The following is a 16,059-nucleotide window of genomic DNA, read 5'->3' as shown; positions in this document are numbered from 1 at the left end:
CTTTATCACATTGCTGTTTGTGGGAGCTTACTGTGTGCATATTGTCTGCTGCGTTTCCTAGTGACTGCACTTCAAAAAGTACTTCATTGGCTGTAAAGAGCTTTGGGACGTCCTGAGGTTGTGAGAGGTGCTATATAAATGCAAACCTTTCTTTCTTTCTTTGTTAAAGGAGATATGCTAGTTTCAAAGGAAATCTTGATAAAAGAAATAACTAATGCCGCTGCATGAACTTCTATTTAATAACAAACTTTTAATGACCAGTTTAAATTTGAGAAATTTCCAGGCAGCCCACGTGAAAACCAGACAGGTGATGACTCTAACCTTGAAAAAAAATTGCCAAAGGTTTCTCAATGATAACCATGTTCTTCTAATCTCTGAATCCAAAGGGTCAGACACACCTAACTTCACTCATTATGGCAGCAGGTTTGTAAACAAGCACACATATACATACAGACACACATACATACAAGATTGTTTGGAAACAGGAAAAGGTCATTTGTACTCATAATCCCACACATGCTTACATACAAATGAATATTTTGTAGAGGAGGAGCCTGTCACGGTTAAAACAAAATTGCATTTTCATACATGTCTACTAAGTGTTAAGAAGAAGCTGTCACATGCATTATAGTGAAGGGACTTACTAGCACTTGTGGCAATGTCAAATTCAGTATTGTAGCTTTACATATGAATTTTACATCCTGCCAATAGTATACCTTAATGGCTGATTACTTTTTACTCGAGGTCGGTCAGTATGTTTATAATACTGAGGTGTTATCTTGCCAGTCTGCCATTGTGGAGGACACAAGCAAATAAAGTAATATTAATAAAAAATCCATTGCAGTACATAGTATAGCATTCAAAATAAAATAGAATTTCATAACAATGAGTAACATGAAAGAATTGAATTTGCTGGCCTTATATATTAACAGTATCCCAGCCAGCCACATTTAGTACAGATTTAATGGAGTATTTCCATCTGTCACTCTTATAATAGTCTGTACAAGATAACAATCGTTGGCATCATCAGTTAGGCTAATTAAAGCTTCAATAAGATTAAATCCAAATGAAAAAGGCCCATATGTGCAAGGTTTAAACCTGCTCCCTTGAGAATAGCTGTGTATTAATCACAGTTACAAAGCTGACAGGATCAAAATGTGAAAAAGCATCCCTATGAAGTAACTTGACTTAGCTGATGAAAAATATCTACAAGACACAGGCCTGTTGGTTTGGCTATGTAGTGGAGCCCTGTTTCTACCAGCAGTTATTCCTTGGCTAACACAAAGACAAGAAATTAGATCCTTTCTTTACCTGAAAAAGCAGCTTTCATGTAAAGGATTTGCATCAAAGGGGCAGCGGGTATTTAACATTGATTTGTTCCCTGCAGTAATGCAGTAGGTTTTACATACAATTAACTCCTCTTTACATTCCCCAGTTTCCCCAGTTATTTTGGATGAAATTCCTTTTTATTTCCAGTTCCTAAATGTTGTTACTTTTTGCATATGTTGATGTACAAATGAATTTTAGAAATCTTTTCTTTCCATCCTATTGCATACCTGCCGCTTTTAACTGGGCCGATCCAAAGTTCCACTAAATGGTTGCAGAGTCGCTAGTTTGAAGGATGTGACTGACCTTTGTCTGGATCTCATTTCATAATCATTCATTTTGAACGCTTCTCAGAGGAAAGTGATATTGTGTACTAAATGTTATTACTTTCACATGCCCTTCAGTCATTTTTCTCCATTGTCAGTGCACCCTATTTTCATCTTCCCCATCTGCTGTAGCACATAGTTTTTTGAAGGGGTTAGACCTCTTGTTACTGCTCATATCATATCTGATACATATAGGGCATATTATTCCCCTTTAAGATGCAGTGAATAAACCTAATACCTCTGTGGTTTCCACTGTTACAATATACTTTGGTTCAAATTATATTTGTTATGGGAGCCTCATACCATAAGAAAAAAGTGACTTAATGTCTTCAGGACTGCCCAAAGCTTCACAGTCAACGACTTACTTCTAAAGTACAGTCATTACTGTTATGTAGGTAAGATCAAGATCACAACAACAATTTGTATTTATTTAGCGCTTTTAATGTAGTAAAATGTCCAAAGGCGCTTCACAGGAGCGTTATCAAACAAATGTTGACACCGGGTCACATAAGGTGATATTAGGACAGGTAACCAAAAGCTTGGTCAAAGAGGTAGGTTTTAGAAGCATCTGAAAGGAGGAGAGAGAGATAGAGAGGTGAAGAGGTTTATGGAGGGAATTCTAGAGTTTAGGACCTAGGCAGCTGAAGGCACGACCACCAACGGTGGAATGATTAAAATCGGGGATGTGCAAGAGGCCAGAGTTAGAGAGTTCGCGGAGGGTTGTAGGGCTGGAGGAGGTTACAGAGATAGGGAGGGGTGACAACATAAATGTTTAGTTCATCCACTCAGAAAAACTTACATTCAACCCATCACAATATACAAATGTTCCTTAAATGATTCCAAGACTAATGTCTCCACTGGTTCATTCGAGGTTTTAATTACTCTTGAATAGGAAAGATATTCCTGTCATCAGTCCTAAATTTGCAAGTTTGAGCTTGTGCCCCATTCTCCTCCTGTCATGGGTTAACATGAAGTAATGTTCTATATTTACCTTTTCTGGGTTATTTACTATCTTATGGGGGAAAAATTCGGTATCGACCATTTTGGGGCGCTAACATCGCCTGAGCGCTAACTTTAGCGCCCGGTACTAATTAGCGCTGGCGACGGTGAAATTGAGTTTTAGTGCCACAAGAGGGAAGTGGAGCGCTCCATCTCCTTCTTAGGGCGCTAACATTGGAGAGCAGGGTGGAGACTTCAGCAGCACTGCACACTAGGCCGTGCAGCGCTGCCGCATTCATAGGCTCCTTCCCTCCCTTAAGGGGAAGGGCCATCGCTGCAGGCTCTGCAATTTAAAAAGTACCCACCTGGACCACCAAGGCAGCCGCGATCCCGCAAAACTCCTGCCAAATGTGGCGGGAGTCGATGTTAGCGCCGCGCCCGGTCGCAAAGCCATTTGTGCCCTATTAACGCCCCTGGGGTGCAAAGGCACCCAATTTCACCCCCTATGCCTTTCTGAAGTCCTCTCTTAGTCATCCCCTTTCATGACTTAAAAATCTTTCCTTATAATTCAGTCCTCTGATACTATAGATCAGTCTCATACCCGTTTCCTGCCCCACTTCCACAGTGTGAATGTCTCCCTGGTGTTTCAATGACTAAAACTGGGCACGTTACTCAATAAAATAAAATGGGAGATTTCTATAAAATATTTTAATATTACCTTAGAGAGGATAAATATGATTTAAACTTTGGCTTCAGTCAGGTGTACATCTGGCTGAAGCTCACTGTTTTGGTCGCAAAAGTGATCAATAACTAGCTGCACAATGGTCCCTGAACAGTGAGGACCCCGTGGGCGTGCACGTAAAGTCTAAAGGTGAGCTCAAATGTATTCTTAATGATCTCTAAACAAGGTCATAATTACCTGAATTGGGTCTCCCGCCGCTGCGTGTCGGGTCTACTCAGTGCTCACAGACCCGACATTGGGAAAGGCGCATGGCGGCGGGTTCACAGCTGGGTGCCGATCCGCTGTGAAAAAAAAACACTTTCCCACCCGACCCACCACCGATCGTGCCCGCTGACACCCTGCAAAATTCCGGCCAAGTTGTGTGTTAAGTTAAAAGTTGCTTTGAAGACTAGAACTAGCTGTTTGATGTTAAAATATGTGTATTAACAGACCGGGGAACAGATAAATTTAATTGCTCTGAGTGCTGGACTATTAAAGCGAAATGCTTGGAGGAATACGACAATAATTGGACATTGGCAAACTTCAAGGCTGAGCTGTAACTGTAAGATTTCCATGGCATAAAATAGAGTTCGACTTACTTACCTTAGTTCTATGTGAAAGCTTAAAGCTGTGGAAAGTTTACAAAAGACTGGGCTAGATTTTCAGTTGCTAGCGCCAGCAGTTAGCGCCTTAAGAGAAGTGATTTTCGGGCGCTATGCGTGTAGCGCCCGTGCGCAGCGCTGTTTGCGCCCCGCCCCAAATTAAGTTGCCCGTTAGCGCCGGCGCAAAGTTTAGCGCCCGGCCAGATGCGCGCGCAGAAAATGACGTCACATCCTCGTGCAACGCCCTTTGGCCGCCCCGATTCCAAACTTCAGTCGGACCGCCCCATTGTGCGGCTGGCGGCCGGAGCGTTTGGAAAAAGGAACGCAACACAACCAGCGCGGGCCCCGGGGGGCGCAAATTAAAGGGGACGTGCTCTCCAGTATAAAGGCCAGCCTTTTTTCAGAAAACACTCTTGTGCAACGCATTTCTGGAGACACAACAAGGAGGATAGCTAAATAACAACAGAAAATGCTGGAAAAACTCAGCAAGTCAGGCAACATCCGTGGAGAGAAATTTGAGTTGACGTTTCGGGTTTGACCCTTCTTCAAAACTGGAGAGAAAAGGAACTAGATCGAAGGCAGGGCTGCGATCGGACAAAAGAATAAAAGAACCAAAAGAAGTAAAAGAGATTAGAAGCTAGACGAGATGGTAATAGGCTGTGATTAGGTGTAAAGTGTACTGGCAGGGCAAAAGATAGCTGCCAGGTGTGAGAGAGAAACAAAAGGAAAGGGGGGGGGGAAAGGAAAGGAGTGGAAAAATATAAGTGAAAATGAAATAGGGGCCGAGGTTATGATCTGAAATTGTTGAACTCGATATTGAGACCGGAAGGCTGCAGAGTGCCTAATCGGAAGATGAGGTGCTGTTCCTCGAGTTTACGTTGAGCTTCCGTGGAACAGTACAAGAGGCCAAGGACGGTGAGGTCCGAGTGGGAATGGAGCGGTGAATTGAAATGACAGGCGACCGGAAGCTCGGGGTCACCCTTACGGACTGAACGGAGGTGTTCCGCAAAGCGGTCACCCAATCTGCGTTTGGTCTCCCCAATGTAGAGGAGACCGCATCGTGAGCAGCGAATACAGTATACTAGATTGCGAGAAGTACAAGTAAATCGCTGTTTCACCTGGAAGGGGTGTTTGGGGCCCTGGACAGTGGGGAGGGGGGAGGTATAGGGGCAGGTGTTACATCTCCTCCGCTTGCACGGGAAGGTGCCAGGCGAAGGGGAAGGGCTGTTTGGGGTGATAGAGGAGTGGACTAGGGTGTCTCGGAGAGAGCGGTCCCTGCGGAATGCTGAAAGGGGAGGGGAGGGGAAGATACGTTTGGTGGATAGCTAACTGGTTTCAAGCAGCAAGAGCTCAGGTATTTTTGGACTCAGGCCAGAGCGCTGCAAGTGGCCTTTTGGAAATTTGAGTGTTTGCCAGGATTTGATGGGGGTTGCATGGGGTGCCAACGCGGAGCTGCAGCTCCATGTCCGTAGGCCTCGCAGACGCATTGTGAGAGGGGCAGCCCTGGCTAGAGGCAGAGGGGGCTACAGGCATCGGCCACGTAGGCCTTACCCAGTCAGGCTATACCGCCAGCAGCGCTCCTACCTAAACATGAGTGCCACGCGATGTGTTAAAAGGCTCCGATTCCGAAAGGAGGTGATTGCAGAGATCTGCCACCTGCTTCGCCGAGATCTGCGGCCAAAGCTCAGGTGCAGGACGCCTCTGTCGGTGGAAGTGAAGGTGACGGTGGCATTGAACTTCTATGCCACCGGCTCCTTCCAATACGCTGCTGGGGACATAGCAAACATCTCCCAGTACGGCGCGCATCGCTGCATCCGCCAGGTGACCGAAGCACTGTTCAGAAGGAGAAGCCAATTCATCTCCTTCCCCATGGCCCTGGAGAGCCAGCATCAGCGCGCATTGGGATTTTCCAGACTCGGGGAATTCCCCTTGGTGCAGGGCGCCATTGACTGTACGCATGTGGCTTTGCGGGCCCCTCTGGAGCATGGCGAGCAGTATCGCAACAGGAAGGGCTACCATTCTCTGAATGTGCAGCTGGTCTGTAACCACAAGCAGCGCATCATGGCAGTCAATGCCAGCTTCCCAGGCAGCAGCCACGATGCCTTTATCCTGCGGCAGAGTACTGTGCATGACATGTTCCAGGCACAGCCTCCCCCAAGAGGATGGCTACTCGGGGACAAAGGCTATCCTTTGTGCACCTAGCTCATGACCCCGCTCCGCGCGCCCCGGACCGCTGCTGAAGAGGCCTACAACGAGAGCCATCAAACCACCCGCAACATCATCGAGCAAACTATTGGGGTCCTCAAGCAGCGGTTCCGCTGCCTTGATCGCTCCGGAGGAGCTCTCCAGTATTCGCCGGACCGGGTCTCCCAATTTGTGGTGGTTTGCTGCATGCTACACAACCTGGCTATCCGCAGGACTCAGGCACTGCCACCTGACGTTGGACCAGCACCTCAGGAGGAGGAGCAGGAGGAGCATGAGGAGGAGGAGGAGGAGGAGCAGGAGTACGTTCCCAGGAGGGAGCGACCAGGGCCAAGGGCCGCACGACGCCACCTTATTACACGGTACTTCTAAGCCCCCTGTCAGGGAATGGCCAGGGGCCATGAGGGAAGATGAATGCAGCCGCTCCGCAAGCCCTCAGCCGGCGAAGCCAACAAACACTAAGAAGAACAACCATGGAGACTGCATGAATAAAGATAATTATTTATTACACAAAAATGAAAAGCCCTTCCCACATGAATCCCCAAAAACAATAAACGGGCCCCACAAAAAGCCCAACAAATGACTCACTCCCACAAACTGGGGAGGAGTCACTCCACATTTCTTCAAACCGGGCCTCAACGTCGGCCTAATGCAAAAAATAAGCCCTCCAACAACACAACCATGGGCAAAATAAAGATGGCCACCGCCATATAAAAGGAAAGCTGGCCACACCCTCTACTGAGTGGCCCGCGAGGGCGAGACCTTGCCCAGCCTTTTGCTTCCCCTGCCCGGCCTGCTGCTCCTTCGCAAGCTCTGCCCAGTGGCTGCTGCGAGGCTGGGGGAAGGCGCCTGAGGCTCAGATGCCCTTCCGCCAGATGCCGCTGGGGGGCGGCCTACACGGTGTTTGGGCCTCGAGGGGCCGTCTGCTGAGTGGCGCACCTGAGCCTGGCCACCATCAGCTGCAGCCGCTTGCCCTTGACGCCCCAGTGGGGGAATGGCGGCGACGGATGGCGCAATGTGGGCCAGCTGGCGTCTGGGATGCACTGGCTGGTGCTGTGGCGCGGTGGCACTCGGCCGGGCCCGCACTGCAGGATCCGCAACAATCAGCCGAGGGGCGGCTTGCTGGGATGGTCCAGCGCGGCGGCTGCCCTGGCGATGCCTGCCTGAGACAGCGCGTGTGGCAGCAGTGAGTGCCCCTGTTGTCCTGGTGTGCGCCCGCATCACATCCGGCAGGGTCTTGACGGCATCAGTCAGCATGCGGCCACTCGCGGCAGTTGCTGCCCCGAACTCGCGCACACTGGTCGCCAGCGACTCGATGGCCTCAGGCATGCGCCCCACCACGCTCATGAGCTCCGTGTGGCGCCGGTCCGAATCCTCAGCCATCTTATCCAGCTTCCGCACCTCCTCCGAGGTGAAGGTGTCCGGACTGGAGTCGCGACTCTCCCGCTGGGGAGGAGGGGGCCGAACTAGGGGACCCTTGCCACGTTGGTGGCGGCATGTGTGCCGATCAGCAGCACTCCCCTCTGATCCTTGCCCCCTTTGGGGGGAAGGCCGCGGGCCACGCGCACGGCTCCTGGGTGGCTGGACGCCACTGGTCCCAGAAGCTGCATTGCCCTGCGACAGTTCCTCCAGGCAGTCGTCCAGTGAGGAGGTGTCAAGCATTTCCTCCTCTCCTGCGGGACGTGACTGTTCCCCCGATGGTCCGGCTTGCTCCTCCTCCTCCTCCTGCTCGGAGGTGCTGTCACTGGCAGCTTCAGGGTCCTGGTCGTCACCAGCTGAAAGCAGGAATGCACAAGAGTAGCTTCAGAGTGAGGAGACGGCGTCAGCGAGGGAGTTAGGACTGGTGGCATTCAGTGCATTGGTGGGACAGTGGCAAAGGAGGTAGCTCGGATGGGCCAGTGCGACGCGAGAGGGCCAAAAGGCGAGGTCCTTACCATTGCCGGGCAGTGGAGGGTCGGCTACTCCGCACGCTGTGGGGACGAGCACACGGGCTCCCATGAGCACACACACGCGCTCCTCCAGCCGAGTGAGCTTCTGCAGCTTGGCGCAGCCACCCCTGGCACGGGCCTGGCGATTAAAGGCTACTTTAGCCTGCAAGAGAAAGGACGGGCTGTAAGTGCGCAGTGTAGCCCTGATGTAGTGTGCACTGCCTCCCATGGTGGAATAGCTTGGCCAGAGTGAAGCCCTGATGTAGTGTGCACTGCCTCCCATGGTGGAATAGCTTGGCCAGAGTGAAGCCCTGATGTAGTGTGCACAGCCTCCCATGGTGGAATAGCTTGGACAGAGTGAAGCCCTGATGTAGTGTGCACAGCCTCCCATGGTGGAATAGCTTGGCCAGAGTGTAGAGTGCCGAATGGCCAATTGATGCTCATGACTGTCCCAATGCTGCTGGCTGAGGGCTGGCCAATAGGACTTTCAGCTCCCTTTGCCCATCATGTCAGGTGTACATGCAAGAATGAGGAGGAGACTGGAAAGGGTACTCACCCTGACAATCCTGGTCAGATCGTTGTATTTTTTACAACATTGTTTGTGGGTCCTGGGGGCATCGCCGGTGAACGTCACCCTCTGGGCGATCTGCTTCCAGGCTTTGGTGTAGTCGTGGTGGGTTGGATTCCTCCCACTCTCTGGGAACAAGATCTTGCGCCTCACCTCCAGAGCTGTGACCATTATGTCCAGATCACCCTCTGAGAAGCGCAGGGCACGCTGACGGGCCTTCTCTGGCGTTGCCATGACTCCCTGGGGCTGAGCAGCAGTGTTGAGGCCTCTTTGCAAGGCTGCAGTGTGCAGGGCGTGGCAGCAGACCAATTCGTCCCTTCCCCCTTTAAGAGCTGGTCGGCGCCACAGGGTCTGTAGTCAGTCCAAAAATGACCGCACCCGCGCTGCGCCCCGCCTGGGCGCTATCCCTCTGGACCGTCGGCTTAGCGCCTAAAGATAGTAGTGGAACGCCTCTTTTAACGCTCCACCAACCTCTTAGGGCGAAGCCACTGAATTTCCGGCAACGGGGCGCTACTTTGGGGCGGGCGCTAACTTCGGGCGGGCGCTAAGGTTAGCGCCCCAAAACTGCCTATACTGAAAATCTAGCCCACTGTTTCATCCAAAAGTCCTGTCACTTGTCAAGTTGATTAAGAAATAACTTCTGAAAAAGGTGTTTAAACACCTTCTGAACTGATTCTATCTTAATTGATTATAAGTATTATACTTTCAGTAATGTGTTGGGGTAAATTTTCATTTTTACTGCATGGGTGGTAATATGGCGGAGTGGATCACCGCCCATTAGCGATCCCGCCCAATTTTCATTCCATTGATTTAAGCAACAAGCCTATCTTAATTGCAATATTATGCAGAATGTGACAAGCTACAATAATTCTTGAGACTCTCGCTGGGCTGTATTGTAGAGCTCTACCAGGTTTATCCAGGCACCTAAAATGGGACTTCACAATTCCTATGGTTTGCTGCATGATGTTTTTTTTTAGTAATCTGGGCCTAGCTGTATCTGTTGGCCCCCTCTGTGGAAGCTTTACTGGAGTCAAAAACAGGTACTGAAGGGTAGAGTCCTGATTACCAATTAACCATCAAGATACATGGCTTCAAGTCATAAGGTCTAGCGTGGTGGATTGTTACATGATTAAAATAACATGGCAGCTTCCTGGGTATGCAGCCCTCCTGAAAAGAGCATCAGTGATCTTGATGCAATTCAGGGGAGCAGCTGCCAGGTCACCTCATGCTACCTTAAAGGATCCAGATGCAAAGAAACTCGAGGTAATGCAGACTTTGAAAAGTACAGACAGTGCTGTTCTCCTGGTGAAAGTGGGCTGTAGGTCTTCAGCCAGCAGTTGACATAATACATCAGATTACATAGGATATACAGCACAGAAACAGGCCATTCAGTCCAACCAGTCCATGCTGGTGTTTATGCTTCACTTGAGCGTCCTCCCATCTTTCCTCATCTAACTCTATCAGCATAACCCTCTATTCCCTCGTCCCTCATGCTTATCTAGCCTCCCCTTAAATATATTTATGCTATTAGCCTCTAACTACTCCCTGTGGTAGTGAGTTCCACATTCTCACCACTCTCAAGGGGCTGAATGTTCCTACGTTCCTATAAGGCAGAAAAAGGAAAGAAATTAGGAGAAAATAAAATGTTGCCATTAGCGCCAGTGCAAACAATACAAATACAATCTTGTTGGACTGAAAACCTGTTTCTATTTGCTGGTTGTAAAAGTGACACAAACAAAATAGGAACAAAGCACTTACAATGCATCCAGCCCTTTCATTCTAACAGCTGAACCCACTGACACGATAGCAGGGCCTGCACTGATAACTAATGTACAATACGGTCTTGTTTCAATTCCTAGAACCATTTCCGAAACAATGGCACATTCTGCTGTTTGTCTGATTCCTTTCCGATGAGAAGCCTTGACCTTGCTGATTGCAGGAGCACTTTTGTTTGGCATTAAGCACTGTATGTGGCAAGAAACCAGCTTGCACGATTAGCTGTGGTCTTCTGGCTACTCCATCAGCTAAGTAAATTTTATGATAGAACTATTCCACAAATAAAGCTTTTACCTTCTAATCAAAAGGCTATTAGTAGCTTACACATTCGCTTTACTAAGGCTATTAAGCTGTACAATTGATTTAAAGACTGTGTTTCAGAACAGTTTTCATTTGTAGCTGCCATCTTAAACTGGGTCTTAATGACATCATCGAGATGTTAATACTACAGCTTAAAAGGAGATTATGCAGAGAACATGCCGTTACTCTTCCTCTGCCATCACTGTTACCAACTATTGATTTAAACAAACTGTGCACAAAAAAGATCATATGCAGAGTCCTGTAGTTTCCCCGAATTTGGCTCCTCCAGAACCTGGTTTAGGTGCAATGAATATGAAGCCTATACCAGAAGAACCAATCCAGTTGGATCACATTGCAGCTCCGGAAACAAGTCCAGGTTATTACTGCTTAGCCTTGCTTAGTGCTTTGGTCTCGGGCAGAATTATTGTTATATAATGTAAACAAGTATATTTGCTGGTACTTGTGTGTTTGAAAATGTAAAGAGTAAATGGGATTTCCCATATATCTTTCACTGAACTGCTGAGTTGGAAGACTATATATGCTGGGTTGGTTACTGTATTACACCAATGTGGAACTAAAGTTTAAATTTTAGGTATTAGTAGAAGTAAAGTGTTGCCTATATATGATGTTTGCCATAGTTGTCCCGAATCATGACAGCAAGTGCAGCGAACCAGCACAGATTTATTTGCTGGCTGTTCTTGAAGGGGAGATAATAAACGGATTCCATTTGTGGGTGGACTCGGTTCACTGTCCAGGTGCCCAATTGTCACCGGGTTGAGTTTATAAATTTTAAGCGTTCAGACAAACAGACATTTCCTGTCAAACAGTTGTCAAAATATTTTCATGTTTGTTCAGATAATTATTTTGAAAACTAAAGCACTAGGCAAATCATTTTCACTCAGCAGTTGATAAGGGAAGATAAGACTTGCCACGAGAAAAATGTTTTAAAAATGCATAAATTATTTCATTTTTTTAAAGTTGTTTTTAAGTCTTAAACACGATTGATTGTCTCATTGTAACAGATTTTCTAATTTAAAGCCTCTTTTTTTAAATATTCCTTTAGTGTAATCTCCAGCATTGCGTTGTGTGTCTGGAAAGTAATATTGTAAATCTAGAGAAATTTGTAATCCTATTAGTGTTTTAATTTATGCTGATAAACGGGGATGGCCATGGCTACTACTTTACGTGAACTTAGATGGATCAAACTAAACTGAACAGATAATCCACAGCCAGCTCCTTCATCCCTACAGAGAACTGCCAGACTTCACCAGCCTTGACTCGCTGCCAGTGCCTTTGCCACTGAGCCATAAAATTGTGGGTTCAAGCGCCAACCCAGAGACCTGAGCAGGTAATTTAAGCTGGCACTCCAGTGCAGTAGTGAGGGAGTGCTATCTTTCAGATGAGACATTGAACTGAGGCACCTGTTCAGGTGGACATAAAAGAAGAGCAGCAAAGCTCCCTTCTTGTCCTGGCCAACACTTATACCTTAACTAACACCAAAAAATCAAGACGATCTGGTCATTTATCTCATTGCTTTTTGTGGGACGTTGCTGCTGTGTTTCCCTACATTACAGCAGTGACTACACTTTGAAAAGTACTTCATTGGCTGTGAAGTACTTTGGGACGCTCTGAAGTTGTGAAAAGCGCGATATAAATACAAATTCTTTCTTCTTTTTAATGTGTATTGCCATTGCTCTCAATAACATTTGGATAAAGGGAAATTGGTTTTGGTAAAAGGAGTATACGATATAATAAAAACTGTTTGAGTACCCGAGCCATACAAATCGGGAATGTCTCTGGTTCAGTTCCTGGTCTGTGCTGAGTTAGTTAATCGCAGCTGAAACAGTTATAGATCCACTACAGTGGGCCTTACTTTCCCTCAGTTAGGGAGAGGAAAATAAGCCGGGCTTCCTGCTCCTGAATGCTATCCTGTTGGAAATGGACACATGTAGACAATGGGTGAACACAGGGTCAGGCTCAGCTGTGAAGCACCCTTGGATGAATAACCACCATCAGCGTGCACAGGTAGGTAATGGTCACTTCGAGGAAGTATCGGAGGGGTTACCAGTGCTTGCAAAATCACAACACAGGGCTGGATTTTCTCAATGGGGAGCTTTTGGAGGCGGAACTCCCACTTGTCGGGTTTTAGTCCCACCTCCATCGACTTGTGGCCAACCCACGCTATTTTCCCTTGATTGACCTTGTTAAGCCCGCCCAGCTTTTGACAGATGAATTGTCATCGTTTGACGGCTCTGTGAAGCTGTCAAACACTCACAAGCTGTCTTCTAAGTTGAGTCTTTACTCAAGACTCAATTAGAAAGCCTTCCTGAGCAGAAAGCAGAAGGCTGATGCATTTGAGAATGCAGTGGCCATTCTGCTTTCTCTGCCGGTGACATGAGGGACTCCCGAGACCTGAAGGGATGAAACCTGGAGGAAGAAGAAAAGGTAAGTAAAGCTTTTAAAACACTCAACACTCACCTCACACACTTACCTCTGCACACATGCACCCATCACTCACCTGCATAACGGACATCTCGGCCCCTCCGACCCCCGCAGACCCACGGCTTGCCTCACTGACCTTGGCGAGATTCAGAGCCGTCGGGAAGCCTACACTTTAGGTGGCAAAATAGGGATTATCCAAAGAACTGCTGGTAACTACCTGTTAACAGGCAGTTAATTGGCACTAATCTCCTTCCCGCCTCGAGGAGGCGGCTCCCAGCGCGGGTTGGGTACACGCTTCCTGGGAAGATGGCACGGAGGCGGATTGGGGGCGGGATGGGTACCCACCCCCAGCGGGATGGGTACCCACCCCCAGATTCTGCCATTTTCCCGGCAGTCCCGTCTCCACACCCACCTCCCCAGGGCTGGCAAAATCGCCCCCACAGTCTTTAGGAGAGGAGTAGGGGGGGAAATTAGCAGGGGAAAATAACAAGGGGAATTTTTTTAATTGATTTGCGCACATTTTATTGGAGCTTTTAAGGATATATCAGTATTTGTCCTCAAGCATCACATTCAAGTGCTAACAGTGTACTGCCAGATTATTTGTAAATAAGTCAAAGGTCACATCTCAAGGTAAAGACATTTCCATTCCTATCAGGTGCAATGCTGCCTTGGTGCAGAGAAGCCAGAGCTTAGAGTGAAGAAACAAATGAAAGGAACAAATCAATATAATATAGAATGACATATCTGATGTGACTTAGCAACACGTGACTGAATATCAAAGCTTCATTTTTTGGGACTGCAGAGTCTTTTCCCGTCCTGTACATTCATACATTACCTAATAGATATAGGGGTAGAATTTCCGCAGGGTTTCTCCTGATCTCCCGCTGGCTGTTTACGTTGTTACGCCGGGGTTTATGCTAATCTTCCACCAAAGTTACGGCAGGAGATCGGGTGAGCTGCCACAGATGTTCTACCCCCTAACTACATTGTACCTGTGCTGATGTTTCAGAACTCCACTTTTAATTGTCAAAGTAAAAAAGCATGGGACAAAAAAGGTGGCAGGGAGAAAATTGAACATTTGAAGCAAAATCTCAAAATGAATCTTAAACTGCTGTATCTGAAAAGGCTAAGCCAAGAGGACCAGAGGGACACGGATTTGATTCCCAGTCTGAGATAGCTGAGTTCAGCCAGGCCAACAGCTGCAGTGCTAAATAGGCTTCACTGCCCAGGCCAGAAAAGGGGAAAAATGAGCTGGAGTTCCCTCTTTTGATCACAGAATTTACATAGAATTTACAGCGCAGAAACAGGCCATTCGGCCCAACTGGTCTATGCTGTTGTTTATGCTCAGCGCCAGTCTCCTCCCACCCTATTTCATCTAATATGTCAGCATATCAAGCTACCATTGTACAGTGACTTGCTGGAAAGTGTGCATGTGTGGCAAGTCGGATCAGGGCAGGATCAGGCACAGTTATGAGGCTCCATGGTGACACTTTGGGCCCACGTGCTCACACGTGAAGAATTAGCCACTTACAGAAGGTAGGAGAAAGCAGCAGGTACCCTGCAACCAAATCCCAGCGTGAGTCAGTGGCTCCAGGAGAAGAGGACAGGAAATTAGGGGAAATAAGTTCTTCAGAGAGATTGAGGCACTAGAAGAAAGGCACTGAAATCATCCTGTGTCATCCTAAAATGTCTGTCTAACATGAGATTGCAACATGTGGAAAATATGTCCAAGAAAAACATAAACCTGGGAGGAAATAAGTGTCTTTTTATATTTTCCAATATTATTTTTCATCATATTTGTTTCTCCAATCACTTATTGTGGTCAGAGGACTCGTACATTCATAACATGAAGTAAACAGCTGCTGAAGGATGAGCTGCTTCAAGGTTTACAGAAAACAGGGACATTTTTGTACCGTGATTCTTGTACGTTTTAGCAGAACCTTGAAGTTACAAATCCAGTTCTGTGCGATTTACATTTATATTGTGGTCACATCTCGTGAATGTTAAATTGATCACACATTGGTCCAAACAGTTTAGCTGATTCCTAAAATGAAAGTGGGGAAAGGGACGGTGACGGGGGTGGGGGAACGATAGAAATGCTCCGGTTGCTCAGTATAATAAAACTGTAAACACATTGGGGTGGAGTTTCCGCTTGGTTGCGTGGTTTTTTTTTGGCTTAATTCATCGGAAATTGGCGTAACCAGCGCAAAAGATTGCAGAATTTCAAGCCCAAATTATGTCCAGTGCAAATCGAGTTTCCGAGACCTTTTGCACTAGTTTAAAAAACATGGTGCTAGAGGCTGGCCCCGCCCACAAAACTGGCCACACCTCCCAGGACGAATGAATCACCATTGGAAGTTTCCACTAATGGCGCTCGTTTGCGGGCCTTCGAGGCGGCTCTAAAAATTAAGCTGGTCCTTTTGGGTGCAAGGACACTACTAGGCAAGTTTTAAAAACTTTTGAATGTCTTTTTTTTTAATTACTAAGAAACTGACTACTGTACCCCAATATAACTAGCAAATGGTTCTATATATTTTTTAAAAGTAATTTTCAGTAATTTAAAATTGGGTTACTCACAGGTGGTAAATTGACACTGTGATTAAAAATGCTTATTTTTTGTGATAAACCCATTTCCAGCGGTATTAATCAAACTGCACCACATTGCCACTCTTAAATATATCAAGGAATATTTTTTAAAGTACATTTTTTTTTTAAAGTTACGCTTTAAAACGCTGCTCGATTGCACTGGTTCATAACAGATTTTGCATTCGGCGATATGCAAATGAGTTTGAGTGGAAATTCGGGGGGGGGAAATCACTTTTCAAAATGGCCGCCTGGATCACCGATTGCGCCCAAAGCAGAAACTCTTATTTTTGAAAGCATTAACAATGTTGTTAGTCATTGCAACCAGGACCTGCAGTGGGTAGAA

General features: G+C 47.0%; 1 protein-coding gene across 2 annotated transcripts in view; it reads left to right on the top strand.

Moving 5' to 3' along the window:
- The window catches only part of eml1 (EMAP like 1), a 310,966-nt gene that overhangs the window by 54,184 nt on the left and 240,723 nt on the right, over positions 1–16,059 (top strand). The window contains exon 1 of one of the 2 annotated variants that reach the window (XM_086003002.1): positions 10,757–11,064. The exons of the other annotated variant lie outside the window; for it this stretch is intronic. Within the exon in view, the coding sequence (XP_085859128.1) occupies positions 10,938–11,064 (127 nt within the window). The 5' untranslated portion in view covers positions 10,757–10,937. Of the gene's footprint in view, positions 1–10,756; positions 11,065–16,059 lie in introns of those variants that run through there. 2 annotated transcript variants of the gene reach the window in all.

This window comes from Somniosus microcephalus, chromosome 12, assembly GCF_052327205.1.
Source record: "Somniosus microcephalus isolate GS21.2 chromosome 12, FLI_Smic_1.0, whole genome shotgun sequence".
Classification (NCBI taxonomy): domain Eukaryota; kingdom Metazoa; phylum Chordata; class Chondrichthyes; order Squaliformes; family Somniosidae; genus Somniosus; species Somniosus microcephalus.
The sequence above is the reverse complement of the archived record's forward strand: the minus strand, read 5'-3'. Positions and strand labels throughout refer to the sequence as shown.